Source organism: Puntigrus tetrazona, chromosome 3 (assembly GCF_018831695.1).
Source record: "Puntigrus tetrazona isolate hp1 chromosome 3, ASM1883169v1, whole genome shotgun sequence".
NCBI lineage: Eukaryota > Metazoa > Chordata > Actinopteri > Cypriniformes > Cyprinidae > Puntigrus > Puntigrus tetrazona.
Window position 1 is genome coordinate 25,469,416 of NC_056701.1, and position 15,726 is coordinate 25,485,141.

General features: G+C 40.5%; 1 protein-coding gene across 11 annotated transcripts in view; it reads left to right on the top strand.

The window, feature by feature from the left end:
- The window catches only part of spag9a (sperm associated antigen 9a), a 29,285-nt gene extending 14,256 nt beyond the window's left edge, over window positions 1–15,029 (top strand). For 4 of the 11 annotated variants that reach the window (XM_043234969.1, XM_043234973.1, XM_043234970.1 and 1 more), the window contains 22 exons: window positions 328–385; window positions 469–621; window positions 876–930; window positions 2,216–2,346; window positions 2,796–2,852; window positions 2,943–3,107; window positions 3,381–3,510; window positions 3,961–4,050; window positions 4,188–4,340; window positions 5,196–5,367; window positions 6,286–6,507; window positions 7,164–7,347; window positions 7,419–7,541; window positions 8,203–8,283; window positions 8,413–8,480; window positions 8,569–8,717; window positions 8,850–9,021; window positions 10,034–10,147; window positions 10,305–10,337; window positions 11,151–11,330; window positions 11,464–11,580; window positions 12,615–15,029. In XM_043234969.1, coding sequence (XP_043090904.1) covers window positions 328–385; window positions 469–621; window positions 876–930; window positions 2,216–2,346; window positions 2,796–2,852; window positions 2,943–3,107; window positions 3,381–3,510; window positions 3,961–4,050; window positions 4,188–4,340; window positions 5,196–5,367; window positions 6,286–6,507; window positions 7,164–7,347; window positions 7,419–7,541; window positions 8,203–8,283; window positions 8,413–8,480; window positions 8,569–8,717; window positions 8,850–9,021; window positions 10,034–10,147; window positions 10,305–10,337; window positions 11,151–11,330; window positions 11,464–11,580; window positions 12,615–12,751 — 2,744 coding nt within the window. In that variant the 3' untranslated portion in view covers window positions 12,752–15,029. The remainder of the gene's footprint in view (window positions 1–327; window positions 386–468; window positions 622–875; window positions 931–2,215; window positions 2,347–2,795; window positions 2,853–2,942; window positions 3,108–3,380; window positions 3,511–3,960; window positions 4,051–4,187; window positions 4,341–5,195; window positions 5,368–6,285; window positions 6,508–7,163; window positions 7,348–7,418; window positions 7,542–8,202; window positions 8,284–8,412; window positions 8,481–8,568; window positions 8,718–8,849; window positions 9,022–10,033; window positions 10,148–10,304; window positions 10,338–11,150; window positions 11,331–11,463; window positions 11,581–12,614) is intronic. The other 7 variants (XM_043234972.1, XM_043234978.1, XM_043234979.1 and 4 more) reach the window with 4 other exon arrangements.
- Window positions 15,030–15,726: the final 697 nt, after the last annotated feature.

Here is a 15,726-nt window from a genome sequence, read left to right on the forward strand (position 1 = left end):
TCTAGTTGTAGCTCACCTGTCCGTGGTCTCTCCACTCCTTCCAGCATCTCTTGGTTTTCCTGCGACCTGTTAACTCTCACCTCACAGCTGTCCATTCCTGTTTCACTCTCCATGTGTCTGTCTCTCTGTCGAACACACGCAGTGCATGCGCTTTCGCACCCGCGTCTGTCCGGTAAGACCCTTCACACCCGTCTAACCTGAAAACACGGGGCACACAAAACCCGTCTCCATCCTTTCCCATCTTTAAATAGCGTTTTATTCATATCGCGTTACTGCGCTAACTTTTCGGTTCTGTCGTTAGAGCTTTTTTTGCGATGTGTTTTGCAGGCATGGGCCGCGAGGTGGAGAATCTCATTCAGGAGAACGTGCAGCTGCTCGAAACAAAGTGAGCAATATTGTAACCCTTTCACGGCTTGTTTAGCGTGTTGCGCCGCTTTGTTGTTAAAAGCGCGTTGTTTGCGTGCGCAGAAATGCACTGAACGTGGTGAAGAACGACCTGATCGCTCGCGTGGACGAGCTCTCCTGCGAGAAGGAGGTTCTTCACGGCGAGCTGGATGCGGTTTTGCAGGCCAAAGCCAAACTGGAGGAGAGATACAAGGAGCTGGAGGATGAGCTCAAAAAGTGAGTCATTGTTTCGACCAAATAATACAAAAGCGCCTCGGGGACGCATTCATATGCGCTTGTTCGGGGTCTGGTTATCACGGCCGGTTTTAAAATGAATCAGACGCGACGTATTCAGGTTAGTAGCCACAGGTGGTTTATCGCATTAATGTGCGTCTTGTTTCGTGAGAAGCTACCGTGTAATTAAATGCGTTGCTGAATTGTACAATTGCACTGAAAATGAGAGACTAACGAGGGAATATTTCATAACGCAGAGTGAAAGCAGAGGCAGAGGTGGCCAAACAGAGCAATAATAAAGAGGAAGACGAGGTAAGTATTAGTCGTTGAGCATCACAAGAAATATAAGAGTCAGTGAGATTAATACGGTATAAAAGTAATAATTATATATGCAGCAAGAATGCATTAAATCGATCAGAATGAAAGTGCTTTAATCTATACTGTTACAAAAGACATTTGTTTCAATTTGTTTCTTTTAAGCTTTCTATTGATTAAAGATTCCTGGGCAAAAAAAAAATTACATATCACGATTTGTACAAAAATGTTAAGCAGCGCAACCGAAAATAATAAGAAATAATTATTGAGCAGCAAATTTAGACTGATTTCTGAAGGGTCGTGTGACACTGAAGAGTAGATGCAGGAAGAAAAAAAAATCAAACTGCTATCTTAAATTGTTAAAAGGATTTCAGAGCATTGCTGTTTTTGCTGTATCTTTCAAAAGCATTAGAAAAATGGTGGCAGCCAGCGTTGCCAGATGGGATGGACGATTTCCGGCCCAAAAGTTCAGAAAAACCCGCCCTAATTTGTCTAAATAATGTTATGCAATGTAAATCAAGGTTTATACATTTTATTTTTGTCTCCTTAAAACAAAACAATCGCAACAAAGTAATATAAATATAATTTTAGATACATTTCCTATATCAAATGAGGGAAAATACATCAAAGAGAATTACCAGATGTGATTAAAATAGGCAAGCTGGCAGACACTGTCAAAAATTCACCAGTACATTGAAAAATGCATAATTTTCAGTAACAGCAGTCAGAATTCAAAAGAGTAAAAAATGTATCAGAATGAGCAGCTGTGTAATATTAAGAAACTGTAGCTCATTTCACACTCGTTTATGCGCACCCCATTGCAAAACTGTTCATTCATTGATACGTACTGTATAATAATATAACTGTAATAATAAAACAACAACAATAACGCTAAAACCCGTCACTCGTTCTCACGCCTGTCTGCTTATCCTGAGAGATGAGCTAAAAGTGCAGCCTCGACGTCAACATCAGCACAATCTCTCTCTGCAGAGTGTGAGCGTGTGTTTAAGACGACTGATTAAATGCGGCATAGGCAAATATAGCTAATATTTACCCACCCAATCAAATTCGAAACGGGTCTTTTAAAGCCACGTGATAGCTTTAATTGAAGCTGTGTGCAACAGTAACAAAATACATTCTTAGGGGAAGCATTCATTTACTAGTTCACAACATTACATTATTTTATTTAAAACAGCATTGGCTAATGCACGTTAAAATAATAATTACGTCCGTACGGTGTACAGTATCTAACTCCGCGTCTGCTTTCGTTGGGCGTCCGTAGAGCGACGTGCCCACAGCTCAGAGGAGGAGGTTCACTCGGGTGGAGATGGCTCGGGTCCTGATGGAGCGAAACCAGTACAAGGAGAGACTGATGGAGCTGCAGGAGGCCGTCAGGTGGACAGAAATGATCCGGTAAACATTTCACTGTAAAGAAAGGACAGCTCTAATTTGCTCTAGAGTCAAAAAGAACCTCTCTTATATTTTCTGATTTTTATTAACTTTTTATTTTTGATTTTATTTTTTACAATTTTTTTTTGCTGTGTTATTTTTTTTTTAAATTTTAATGTTTTTTTTATTTATCTAATTAAATGACATTTTATTTAATTTTATTTAATTTTAATGTATTTTATTTTTTATGAAATTTTAATTTGTTTTTTTTAGTAGGTGTAGAATAAATTTATTTCTTCAGTGTCTGACCAGACCATCTTTTTTTTCGCTCCGCTTGAGCTCTGTTCTCAAACTAATTGTCCAAGAAAGTAGGCCAATTTTTCTGGCTCTTGAACAAAAGCCCCACGCCGCCACACGGAGACCGACTGCTCTCTCTCGGCTCTCCTACAGTGACGTGTCTTGTTTTTCCACAGAGCATCGAGGGAAAACTCTGAAGTTGCAGAGAAGAAGAGGTCAAGCATCAGGCAATTGTAAGACCTCCTCTCAACTGCCGGTCTCGCGCGGATCACAAACGTGAGCTCGGCTCTTCACACCCGTATTTTGTCTGTGTCCTGTTTCAGCTTCAGTCGCCTGTTCAGTTCCTCCAGTTCCTCAGCGTCCAGCAACACAGCGAGAGGGTTGCCGTCCAACGTCAAGTACAACCCACCCAGCATCATGAAAAAGAGCAACACCTTCTCCCAGTTCCCAAGAGAAAAGTCCAAAGCGTTCGACTTCCTCAAAGAAGAGTAAGTCAATTCAAAATGCAATTTATTGAACAGGCATTATTGGCAAACCAATGCAGCAACAAAGATGTTGCGAAATCGAAATGAACTGATTTATATTTACATGAAATGCATGTGCGTCAATTATTATATAGCTAGTTTTTAAATGTATAAGACCCAGCGGTTGAAATGCATGTAAATCCAGAATAGGAAGGTATTGCTCTATGCGTGCCTGGCCTCACACAGCACACCAAAGTAGATGATTCCTCATGTCTTCCCGCTTGACTGTTCGGTCAGGGTGGACTCGAGCGGCTCTCTGTCGCGCCGGGAGCAGAAGCGCGCTCAGTACGAGCATGTGAAAGCCCACGTGCAGAAGGAGGACGGCAGGGTCACAGCACATGGCTGGAGTCTCCCTGGAAAATACAAGGCAATACAAAACAACATTTATTTCATTTTTATCACAAACGGCAGTGTTTTTGTTATACCAGCTTCAGTACCAACATTTTTTAATGTTCAGCTTGGGCTGCATCCTCAAACTAATGGTCCACACACCTTTTATTTATCACTTTTATTATTTACACATTTTCTACTTACATTTCTGTAAAATATCTTTAATTGTCCTGCAACATTGAATGTATTTTTCATTAAAAAAAAAAATTATTTTATTAATTGCACATTCTCTCCTGATCTTTTTTGTAAAATATCTAAATTGTACTATTTGAAAAATATTTTTTCTCTTATTTTTTTACATTGCTGCTTGTTTTATTTTTATATCATGTTTTATTTTATTTATTCCGTATTTTCAAACTACTATTATCTTGCACTTGTATAGTTGCAATGTTATATTTGTATTAAATCCGCCTTTTCTACTTTTTAGGTTGCTAATGGTGGCCACGCAGAAAATAAAATAAACCTCCCTGTTCCTGTGTGTCTCAGGCCGCTGGAGCAGAAAGATGCTTCTATGAAGGTGAAAAAAGATCACCGAAATCAACCGTTTCGTTGCCATGTTTCAGTAGTTATCCTCGTTACAAAAATAAACGATACGTTTCTGAATTGTGGGTGAAAGTGCGGCTCCGTCAGCATCTGATGTTTTCCCCTGTGTAGCTCTTGTGTGCGGCTGGAGTGAACCTGTCCGGTGGACGCTCGTGTGAGGGAAGCTCGGGCGCCTCTGGAGAAGAGTCTGCAGGCGAAACGGACGCCTCTAAACAGAGCAAAGGCTCCCAGAGCAGTCTCGATCAGCCGGAGCAGGAACCTAAGGTACATGCACAGACCTTTTTGATACTTTAAGTGCGTGCCACCCTCCATTTGTAAAAAAAAACCTTTAGAAAAGCTAATAATGTAATTAGTAATCATAGTAATAATGATATAGATGATCCACGGGGACGTCCTTCTCTACACATAATGTACAATGAGAATATGCTCAAAGATAATTTTATTTTGGTTTTACACGCTATTTCGCATTATTTGGTTAATGTGTTTGTGGATGTCGTTGAAAAAGGAGAAGCTTAAAGCAATGAGTCAAGTATTTTTGCGTAACTATTTTGAAATATAATTGAAGTATTCGCTAGACTCTGTTCAGCTGCTGTGCGGGGTTGCCAGTTCTTGCGCAATAAAACCCGCCCAATCGCTTGTAAAGGGGGTTGGCCATTAAAATAATTTTGGGTGTGAAATATTTACGTTTTTAGGTGAGGATCTCCTGGTAAATGTGCATCGCAATCCAGGGGCTAAATGTGACATTATTGGGGTCGCTTCAACCCCCGGGCATGAAAAACAGCACACAGACTTGGCAACACAGCTGCTATAAAACTTCATTCAGTCAAGATGGAGGCGGTAGAGTTATGAGGTTTACATATTACGTATAAAACTTTCTACATACGGAAAGGCAGAGACCTATAAATTAGAGAGAGCGTGCAAAATTGTCATGAAAACTACATAAGGCCTCATCGGTCTCTTAGCGATGTAAATAGCTAAAAAGGGGTTGTTTAAACTAGGCGTTTGGGCTTGGGAGAGTCATGTGGCGTATAAATATGGATCAGGCTCGCATAAAGACACACACACACACACCTCTAGAAACATTCATAGGCAGCATTGACAGTGTTCGTGCGTTGACAGGAGCAGGAGCGGGAGCAGACGGTGCATGTGGAGATGTCCAGTCGTGTTTGGATCTGTACGAGCACACACTCCTCCACTAAGGTGATGATCATGGATGTGACGAGGCCCGACGACCTGCTGGACAGCTTCTACGTCTGTAACTCGTGTGTGCTGTGCATCGCCAGCGTACCAGGTCGGAGATGAATGTACACCCCACGAGACGTAACCGTGATCTCTCACCTCATCTCCGTCTTGTTTCTCACAGTCACGGGCATGCATCGCTTAGCATTACCACGGTCCAAAAATGACTTCGCGATTATTTTGTCACACATTCTCATAGTGGTGTGTTATGATAAACGTTTCATGAAAACCTCTTTTTGTTGATGCTGCTAAGACGTCCAGGCCAAAAGAACAGAGACCACGCTGTGATTTCAATACAAATAAATACTCTGTGTATAATCTTTACAAGAAGCTACTCAAACCAAACACTTTTTAGGAAAAAATATTCATCGTAACTCAAATTAAAAACAAATTAAGACTTTTTTTTTAATATAATTGACTAATAATAAAGACAAATATATTACTATAGCAATAATAGTAACATTAATAATATTGATGGTTTAATTTACTGAAACGGTAAAATTATGATACTAATATATACTTTTTAAACTGAAATTAGGTCACATCGAACACATGGAGCATGAAAACAAAAACAGAGTCCAACTACGTGACACTAATACTTGTTGTTTAATATTTAATTTGTTGTTTTAATACTTTAATATTTAATGTTCTGTGTAGATCATTGTTAATGACTTTGTGACAAATGGCGCCAGATAGCGCTTTAGACTGGGACACCAGGCATACTTGAAACATAATGTGCGTGCATACGTGCAGATATTTGAAAGGCAATAAAGTAAATGAATGTTTTTAGTGGTAGGCTTGGTTTGTACAAATGCAGTAGCCTCTATAAATGGCTTTTTTCGTCACACGTTGGGCTTGGATGTCTTGGTGTGAAATGGAACCGGAAGTGGAGAAATACTTCACATCATTAATGCAGTTCACTTTTAGGAACGAATGGTCCCGGTAATGCTATTGTTTTGTGACGTTTCAGGGGTCTTGGAGACGGACTATCCTGCAGGGGAGGAGATTCCTCAGGACCTGGAGGCGGGGCCGGACGCTCTACTGGCCAGCAGCAGCTCTCAGGGCAGCGAGGGAGCGTTGAGTGACGTGTCGGCGGTGGGCTGCAGCGTCGAAGAGTCCAGCACGGGGTCTCAGACGGGCAGCACAGGCGCCAACGAACAGTCAGCAGAGCACAGTCCAGCCAGAGCCAGTGGTAAGAGCTGTCTGAAAGATCGGTGAGGCCAACAATCGTTCCAGACTCTGAATAAAGTTTGAAAGAGCTGTATGATGGTTAAATTTCCTGTTTAAAACATCAGGCTCAAATAGATGATATAGTGAGAATATGGATCTCATAATTGTTGAAATGGAAAAAAAAAAAAAAAAAAAATATATATATATATGTATTTTCCAGTAATAAGTTATATCATATTTAAATGCTTTGTTTAATGATCAAAGCTCTGTAGTTGTTATTCGGAGGGCAAAAAATATAAGGCTATGCAATACAGTGATGATTGAGAGAATTATAAACCTTCCTCAAAAGCCTGATATCAAAAGCATATCATAACTGATACACTAATTTTTCACAATTTAGCTTAAAAAAAAAAAAAAATCATGTATGGATAATCACGTAAACCTAAGTTGCTTCAGTCCATTGAAATATTACTAACAACAATATAACAGTTATAATTGTTTATTTGATAAAAATCTGGCATGGGTTGCTTAGATTACTGATCCTAAAAGACCTTTTAATTGCTAAGTATCAGTCAGATGACAGTGTGCAGGTTTTGGCCACGTTGATTGCTTAAGGGCTCTAGTTACTTGATAGATGCAACAGACTTTATAGGGTTTACAGAGGTCTGTCTGCCGTAGATCTCTCCAGAGCTCCCAGCGAAGATGGGCTCCCTGCAGCAGAGGAGGCGATGGAGGCCACGGAGGAAGAGCAGGAGAGCCCGGGACAGGACACCAGCCAGCCAGGGATCTACACGGAGCACGTGTTTACAGACCCTCTGGGAACAGAGTCCTCCGGAGCTCCGGCGGGCAGCGACAGCCACAGGTGAGCTCTGTCACGGTTGATTTATCTCCAGGCGTGGAAGGGAACTCATCCTTGCTTGGGTTCCTTGTCAGGGAGTCTGTTCAGGACCGGGACGATAGGGCCTCAGCTAGTGGAAAGACGAATCTGGCAAAAGAAGAGAATCAGCGGATGAGCAGCGAGCTGCCCACCATGTGGCTGGGGGCGCAGAACGGCTGGTGAGACACACACACACACACACACACACACACACACACACACGTTTGTTTTGTTTTGCTGTATTTGTGAGGACTTCGATAGACATCTATTGTTTTTATACTGACCTAACACACTTTTTTTATCACTCTACACCAAAACCTACCGATCACAGAAACCTTTTATATACACAATACTTATTTTGGATGCGTTTAATCTCGATGAATAAATTTAAATTTATTTGACAAAAACATGTCCAAGTAAACAAATACATTTATAAATAAATAAACCCAATGTTCAGCTGCAAGAAAGTTTTGGACTTTCATTTGATCACATTTTAAATGTATATTTCTGCTTTTTCATGCCGTTTTATGAATTTATGATTCACTATTCATTCCACTGTTTTGTATTAAATAATAAAACACAGAATCTTGAAAAATGTACATTTAATACAAATATCACAGGGCGCATTGTCAAAAGATTTGTAAATAATTAAATAGTTGGTTTTGAATTATTAATTGTTAGCTGAACGAGCAACATGTGCTGAATCAAATGTAGCACTTCCACCAAAATCTACAGGACAGTGACTGCACAGCGTTGAAAAACATTGCAGATGGATGTTAAAATGACACTATCGTGGCAACCTGAGAGTTGAACTTTTCTCATTCGCAAATGTCTGTGTAGTTTATACGTGCACTCGTCCGTGGCTCGATGGAGGAAGTGCCTCCACGCTGTCAAGCTGAAAGATTCCATCTTGAACATCGTGTAAGTTCAAACTTGTTCCAGTGAAAAATGTAACTTATTTCTTTTTAATAGCGCTTTCATTCAATATTCAGTAGAAACTGAAAGAAAACGCCGCAGCAGACCATTCTTGACCATTATTTCTCTACACAGACATGTGAAAGGCCGTGTTTTGGTGGCTCTGGCTGACGGTACACTGGCCATCTTTCACAGAGGTCTCGGTGAGACACTGCCAGCTCACTAATAATTCAGATACTCCTCTCAGATTGACTTTTAGTCGGTAAAACCATCCTTGTTCCGCTTTTCCAGACAGCCAGTGGGATTTGACCAACTACCACCTCTTGGACCTTGGCCGGCCTCATCACTCGATCCGCTGCATGACCGTGGTGCACGACAAAGTGTGGTGCGGCTACAGAAACAGGATCTACGTCATTCAGCCCAAAGCGATGAAGATAGAGGTACGTCATGATGTTTTAGTCTCCGCTGTGTTCGTTCTTGCATTAGGTGCATGGATAGAAGTTGATGAAACCGCTCGAGGAGATCCTTTACGGTGTGTTGTGGTTTTGTTTTTCATTTTTTGTGTGAAACAGAAGTCTTTTGACGCCCACCCGCGTAAGGAGAGCCAGGTGCGTCAGCTGGCCTGGGTGGGGGACGGCATCTGGGTGTCCATCCGGCTCGACTCCACCCTCCGCCTCTTCCACGCTCACACCTTCCAGCACCTCCAGGACGTGGACATCGAACCTTATGTCAGCAAAATGTTGGGTGAGAGTGCAGTGAATATATGTTTTTGGGTTCATATGACATTGTTATTTATATAAGAGTAAATTCTCTATATTTTCACAGCTCTTTCAAGGAATATGTTTAATTTAGATGGTTAGTGTACAAAAAAGGTCCTCATTTGTTCACCCTTATGCCACATACTTACTTCTGTATAGGATGTATACCGCCATTCAAAATTTTGGGGTTGATAAGACTTTTTTGGAAAATATTTAATATAACTGTCTATTTTAATTAGTATATACTGTGTATACTTAATAATATATATATATATATATATATATATATATATATATATATATATATATATATATATATATATATATATATATATATATAAAACAAACATTGTTTATATATTTGTATATACTATCAAATGTAAGAATGTAAATGGATGTATCAACAAAAATGTATTTAAAATATTTACTGCATGTGTGTATTTATATATACATAACAGATATACACAGTATACATACATGTATATTTTTACCAAAAACGTTAAAATTTTGGAAATCATGATTAATAGTTTGACAGCTGTTTTAAAATTTTATTAAATTAATGTATTTATTTGTTCATTTATTTAATATGAAAAAATGTATTCCTGTGATGCATCATTACTCCAGTCTTCAGTGTCACGTGATCCTTCAGAAATCTTTCTAAGATGCTGATTTGCTGCTCAGGAAATATCTATTATTATTATTATTATTATATTATTATTATTATTATTATTAAGTGTTGAAACAGCTTAATATTTTTTGAGACCTTTGAGGAATCTTTGATGAATAGAAGTCAAAAGAATAGCATTTATTTTAAATAGAAATCTTTATTATCAAATAAATGAATTATTTAAAAAAAAAGCCTGAACCTTTAAATGTTGTTGTATGTCGACAAAACACAAGAAATTAATAGATTTGAGCTCTTAGAATATGCTTATGAATAAATAAATAAATAAATAAATAAATGAAGAGTTGTATGCACGTCCCCATGTCTTGAACAGGAACGGGAAAACTGGGCTTCTCTTTTGTGAGGATCACGGCTCTAATGGTTTCCTGTAACCGGCTGTGGGTGGGAACAGGAAATGGTGTCATCATCTCCATCCCTTTATCAGACTGTAAGCCAATATCACACACACACACACACACACACACAAACACGCTATACATCAGTATTTGACAAAGAAGGCAGCATTAGTTTCAGTCTCTCTGGCCACTTCTGTCTGTTTTTCCCCTCCTGTCTTCTTTATTCCCGTCTTTCTCCTGTCTCTGTAGCTGTAGGTCAGTGTGGATATCTAGGTCAGAGGGGTGAGTGGGAAGCAGGATACTTCTGAGACAAACCGTCTTGCTTTGCTTCATTGCTGCATCTTGCTCAGCTGTGTTCAGTGTTTCATCTTCTCAGTTCCTCTCAGATATTCTTCTCTTGGCCGTTTTTTTCCTTTTTTCTGGGCTGATCAACAGCGAATCTGCTTCTGGCCAAAATGTGCTTCAATGCTTAAATATTAATGAGAGTAATTTCGCAACTGAACTTGACAGGCATTCGCTCTGCAAGACACTGTGTCGTTGCCTTATTAAACGGTTAGTTCACCCAAAAGTGAAAATTAGCCTGTTTTACTCGCCCTGGAGGCATCCTAGGTGTATATGACTCTCTTCTTTCAGGTCAATCCCTTTTTATGCATTAAAAATGGTCTTGGCATTGCTAAGCTCTATCGTTGCACTGGGCGGGCGTTCCAGAACATTAAAGCTTGAGTGAATAAAGGCCTCTTGTAGCGAAGGTTAAGTGTAAACTTTAATATCTCTAAAATATGCTAGTCCTGGCTTATATCGAAATCCTCGAACGCTTAGCTTCTAATTGATCTCTCGTCACATACGTCTTATGTCGTCTGCCAGGACTGCTTCTGCACATGACAGATAAAGGAAGCGATAGAAAAGGGTTTGAAATGCTGACTTAGTTTTTCCAAAAAAGCATGGATCCGCTACAGGAGGCCTTTGTTCGTTACTTCGGAGCTTTGTGAGGCACATTTTATTGCACCTAGTATGCGTGCGAAAGCGAGTAAAACCCGTTTTGGGGTGAGCTATCCCTTTAAACGCTTGAGTCACTGCTTCTTTTTCTTCCCCCAGCAGCTCATAAGTCCGTGGGAGCGATCGCCTGCCGCCCGGGCGGGGCGGTGCGGGTGTACGGCGATGACCCGGTGGACGGGACGGTGACCGGCTCGTATGTGCCCTACTGCTCCATGGCACACGCTCAGCTCTGCTTCCACGGCCACAGAGACGCTGTTAAATTCTTCGCCACCGTTCCAGGTAAGACGCAGCGACGGCGCGCCTCGGTATCGACCGGGAAGACTCATGATCGATGAGGTCCGGTTCAGTGCATGATTTTGTAAGTAGCATTATGGTGTCAGATCCGTGCCGATGCGCTGATGTTGTGCTTCAGGTCAGGTTATTGTGCCCGGAGCTGAAGGTATGACTGAGAACTCGGACCCTTCAGCCCCGGACGGCAAGAGCATGCTCATCATGAGCGGAGGAGAGGGATACATCGACTTTAGGATCGGTAAGAGCTTGTCAAATATTATTAATTATATCAAAATAACTGATATATGACGAAATGCAGTTTATTCGTGTGTTGCAAAGCTCATTACCCTAGTCTTCGGTGTCACATGATCTGCCAGAAATCATAATAATATACAGATTTACTGCTTTAGAAACAGCTTAAGTACTACATGTGTGTGTACAGTGTGTATTTATTATGTGTGTTTATAAATACACACACACATGTGTATATTTAGAAAAAAAATACTTTATTTATTATATATATATATATATATATATATATACAATATAAATATATGCATATACATATATGTGTGCACTGTGTATATTTCCTATGTATACTTTATAAAAATACATATACGCACATGTATATATTTTAAATATTTATATGTAAACTTTTATTTTGAATGCAGTTAACACATTTTCAGCCCTACACATTTCTTCTTATTGTTGAAAACGGTTGTGTTCCTTGATGTTTTTGTCAAATGCATGATTTTTTTTTTCATGACTTGTTCAATAGAAACCTTAAAAAACCATTTATTTGAAATACAAGTCTTTAATAAGATTTTAAACGAGCAATTAAATGCATCTTTGCTAAACAGTGTCAGCATTAGGCCAGCCTTCATTTCTTTAAAAAAAATTTTTTAAACATTTGAACGGCGTCGTTGTAAAACTAGATTTTTTTTAAAACATCTGTAGGTTTGCTTTTGAATCCAAAGCAGAGGTTTGCAGTGGAAAATGATCTCTAAAAAACTAAATGGAAACTTGGGCTTTCATATAAATGGAGGGAAAATAGACGACACAACATTAAAATAAAAACTCAGTTTCTGCGCTCTATATTAGTTGGTGTTCGCCATTCATGTGCAGAATGGGACGAATGCTTGTCTTTAATCTTTAAGGTTGCACGTATTGGAGAGACGAACTAATAATATTGCGTGCCTTTTAAAAACATCGGTTTAGTTCTCTTACACGAGGCTAGAGAAGAGGTGTCTTCTGACAGGACGCTGTGACACCATCTCTGTTTTTCTCTCTCAGGTGATGAGGATGGTGGTTTGGGTCGAGATGAAGATGACGAATCAGCCGAACCCACTCTGAAGCTGCAGTCGGCTCCTGCTAAACCCGAGCGCAGTTATGTTATAGTCTGGCAGGTCGCTGTAGGCAGTGAGGGATAAATCAGTGCTGGAGGAGCAGCGGAGAACTCTAGGTCAACCTCACACAAGCTTGTTATTTTACTACACGCTACTCTTCTTATTAATGCTATTATTATTGTTATTATTATTAATAATGTTCTTCTTACCTACATCACAATGAGTTCTAATATTCGTGACTAGATGTTTATTTAATTTATTGTTTTATAGGAATCTGGCAATTGACAGAAAATAGAGATGAAATGAAGGGACAAAACGTTGACTTGAAGCCGTCCACAAGTAGATGAAACTCCTGCGCTAGAGGTCTTAGATAAATAAATGAAGATTTGTTACAAATGCACTCGCCCTCAGGCCATCGAAGACGTATAGATGAGTTTGTTTCTTGATCAGAACAGATCTGGAAAAATGCTAGTTACTTCAGTCCTCTGCAGTGAATGGGTGCCGTCGCAACGAGAGTCCAAAAAGCGGAAAAATAAAAGGTAAAAAGCTGTGTGTAAGAAATAAGTCCATCATTAAAGGCCCGGTTTCATAGACGGGGCTTACCTTGAGCCAGGATTAGGCCGTAGTTCAGTTAGGACGTTTGAGTGAACATACGGTAAGAAAAACAATACAAAACAAAGTCTCACAAACAGCTCAGATTTAGATGTCAGTCTGGGACAGGCTCAAGCCCTGCCTGCGAAACCAGGGGTAAAGAGTCTCAACTCTAAACCATTAAAGCTTCTGGTCAAAATATCCATACTTCCAATAAAAAAGTTGTGGATTATTATGGGCCCTTTCTTGTGTCGGAAGCAACCGTTTGAAGTTAAAGACGACTTAAATGATAGTTTATGCAGCTCTACGAGAGAGAGACTGGATTTAACAATGTTTCGATCGAATGCGTGGACTCTGGTTCTGACGGCACCCATTCACTCACCGCAGAGGGGGTCCCAGCGACGCCATGCCGAACTTCGCCAAATCCGTTCTGATGAAGAAACGAACTCATCTCGGATGACCCCGGGGCCAGTGCGTCCTCACGACCAGTTTACAGAGGTTTCCTCTTTAGGTCAGCCGCTCGAGACGGTTTTTTTTTTGTTCTTCACAGAGCCGATCGGAGGTTTCCCCGCGCGCTGTGGCGGCGGTAGCATCGTGTAGTTCATGTACATAGAAACTCAGAGAGCTATTTTTGCTATCCGTACGGCGTAGGGCCCGCGCGGCACGGTATGTGGCGCTCACACGGGTCCTGTATCGTTCCCGCACCGAACCCCCCGGAGCTCCAGGGATTCGGGCTTCCTTCGCGCTAGAGCTTTGCTGGCACTTTAAAAGACGACGAAGCTAACTTCTAGAAAGTACAACACGCGGTAGTGTTCACAGCAGCCGAGAAGAGCCAAAGGACGAAGCGCAGAACAGATAACCGGCGCTGAACGGCCTAGTTGTCCAATCTTTTGGCTTTTCGGTGTTCTGTGGTTCTCTCGAACGGATAATAACGTTGAATTAAAAAAAAAAAAAGATTAAAAAAAGCGACAGGGATTGTGTAATAAATGATTCGTATTCCTTGCGTCGGGTTTAGTTTGGTCTGCTTCAGCACTAAGCATCTCAGATAACTAACGTGGGTTTCGTCCGTGTCGTACGTCCCAGGCTTGGGTTCGAGTGTGTCGACTTTTCTAATTCTAATCAGAGAATCAGCTCCTTTTTGTATCCGGTCCGTAACGACACTTTTATTGTACCTCGATGTCCGTTAAAACAGATGCAAGGTGTTTGACTTTTTATGTGTAACCGGGGGGGAACGGGAAGTCGGGTTCGGGGCGCATTTCGTTTCCTTTTTCGATCCCGACACGATAAGGGAATCTTTACGTCATTGTCGTCGCCATTCCAAGTATTTATTTTCACAATGAACTTTGCCGTTCAGAATGTAACTTTTTACACGTCTGCGAAGCAAGGCGACGTCGTTTAGTTTTACACCCGACACCTGTTAGAAGCGATCCGACTAATAGCGCTGACAGTATTAGGCCTCCGTGGGTCACGTTTATTGTATGAAGCTATGCATGTTTTTTTTAAAGTACACACTGCAGTCTGTTCGTTCGACTTTGTTTATCGCCACCTTTTTGGGTGGTTTTGTGTATACGTGTGAGTGTTTGTGTGTGGAGACGGGTGAGAAATATTAGCGCGCGCGTGTGTGTTGTCGCTGTTTCCCTTAAATCTTACTGGACTGGCTGTGTGTGTGATACAGCTTGTCATTACTGTGTTTTTCTCGTCAGAAGTTTGCTAAAACTGCATCATAGCCTTATTTTTAAACTCTATTAAACTCAATTTCATGGGGAACTGACCTTCCGTCTTGATTTTATTCTCTGTGGTTGTGTGTTCACGATGTGGTGTGATTTTTAATCATGCATTCAAACCATGCAAACATGCATTTTTTTCCATGTCCAGTACATTCAGGGAAAGACTAACACTAAAAAAAATACCAAACCCGCAATTTTTGAAGTTAAAAATGAGTTTAGGTTATGGTTAGTATCTAAACTAGATAATCCAGGTTGGTAGGTTATATATTAATAACTAAATATATGAAGTGAACTGATGTTAAAACAGTAGAATTTTGGTAGTAATGATATCAATATTGTTTCATAGACTTTTTATGTTGTCAAAATGTACCGATATCCCGTTTATATTGAAGACTGTACCAAACAAGCCAGGCTTAATTCAGTTTTTCTGATTATTTCGAACCAAACCAATCCCTAACTGAAACGAAGCTCGTTTGGTAAACTTAGCAGGCCCCAACAGTGATGCCATTCAAATAAATAAATCCGTCTCAGCGTAATAAATTAATTTCAGCGTTCGACTTCAATCAAATATATGTCAGATCGGGTCGTGTTGTGGTGTGTTTGATGCAGCTAAAGCGGCGCTCAGCGTGTGTCCAGCAGGCGGCAGAGCTGCACCGCTCCCTCGGACCCGGAGGAACACGTGCTGACGGGAACGGAGAGAGAGCGACGTAAACAGAGCTGCGGCGCTTACATAAGAGAGCC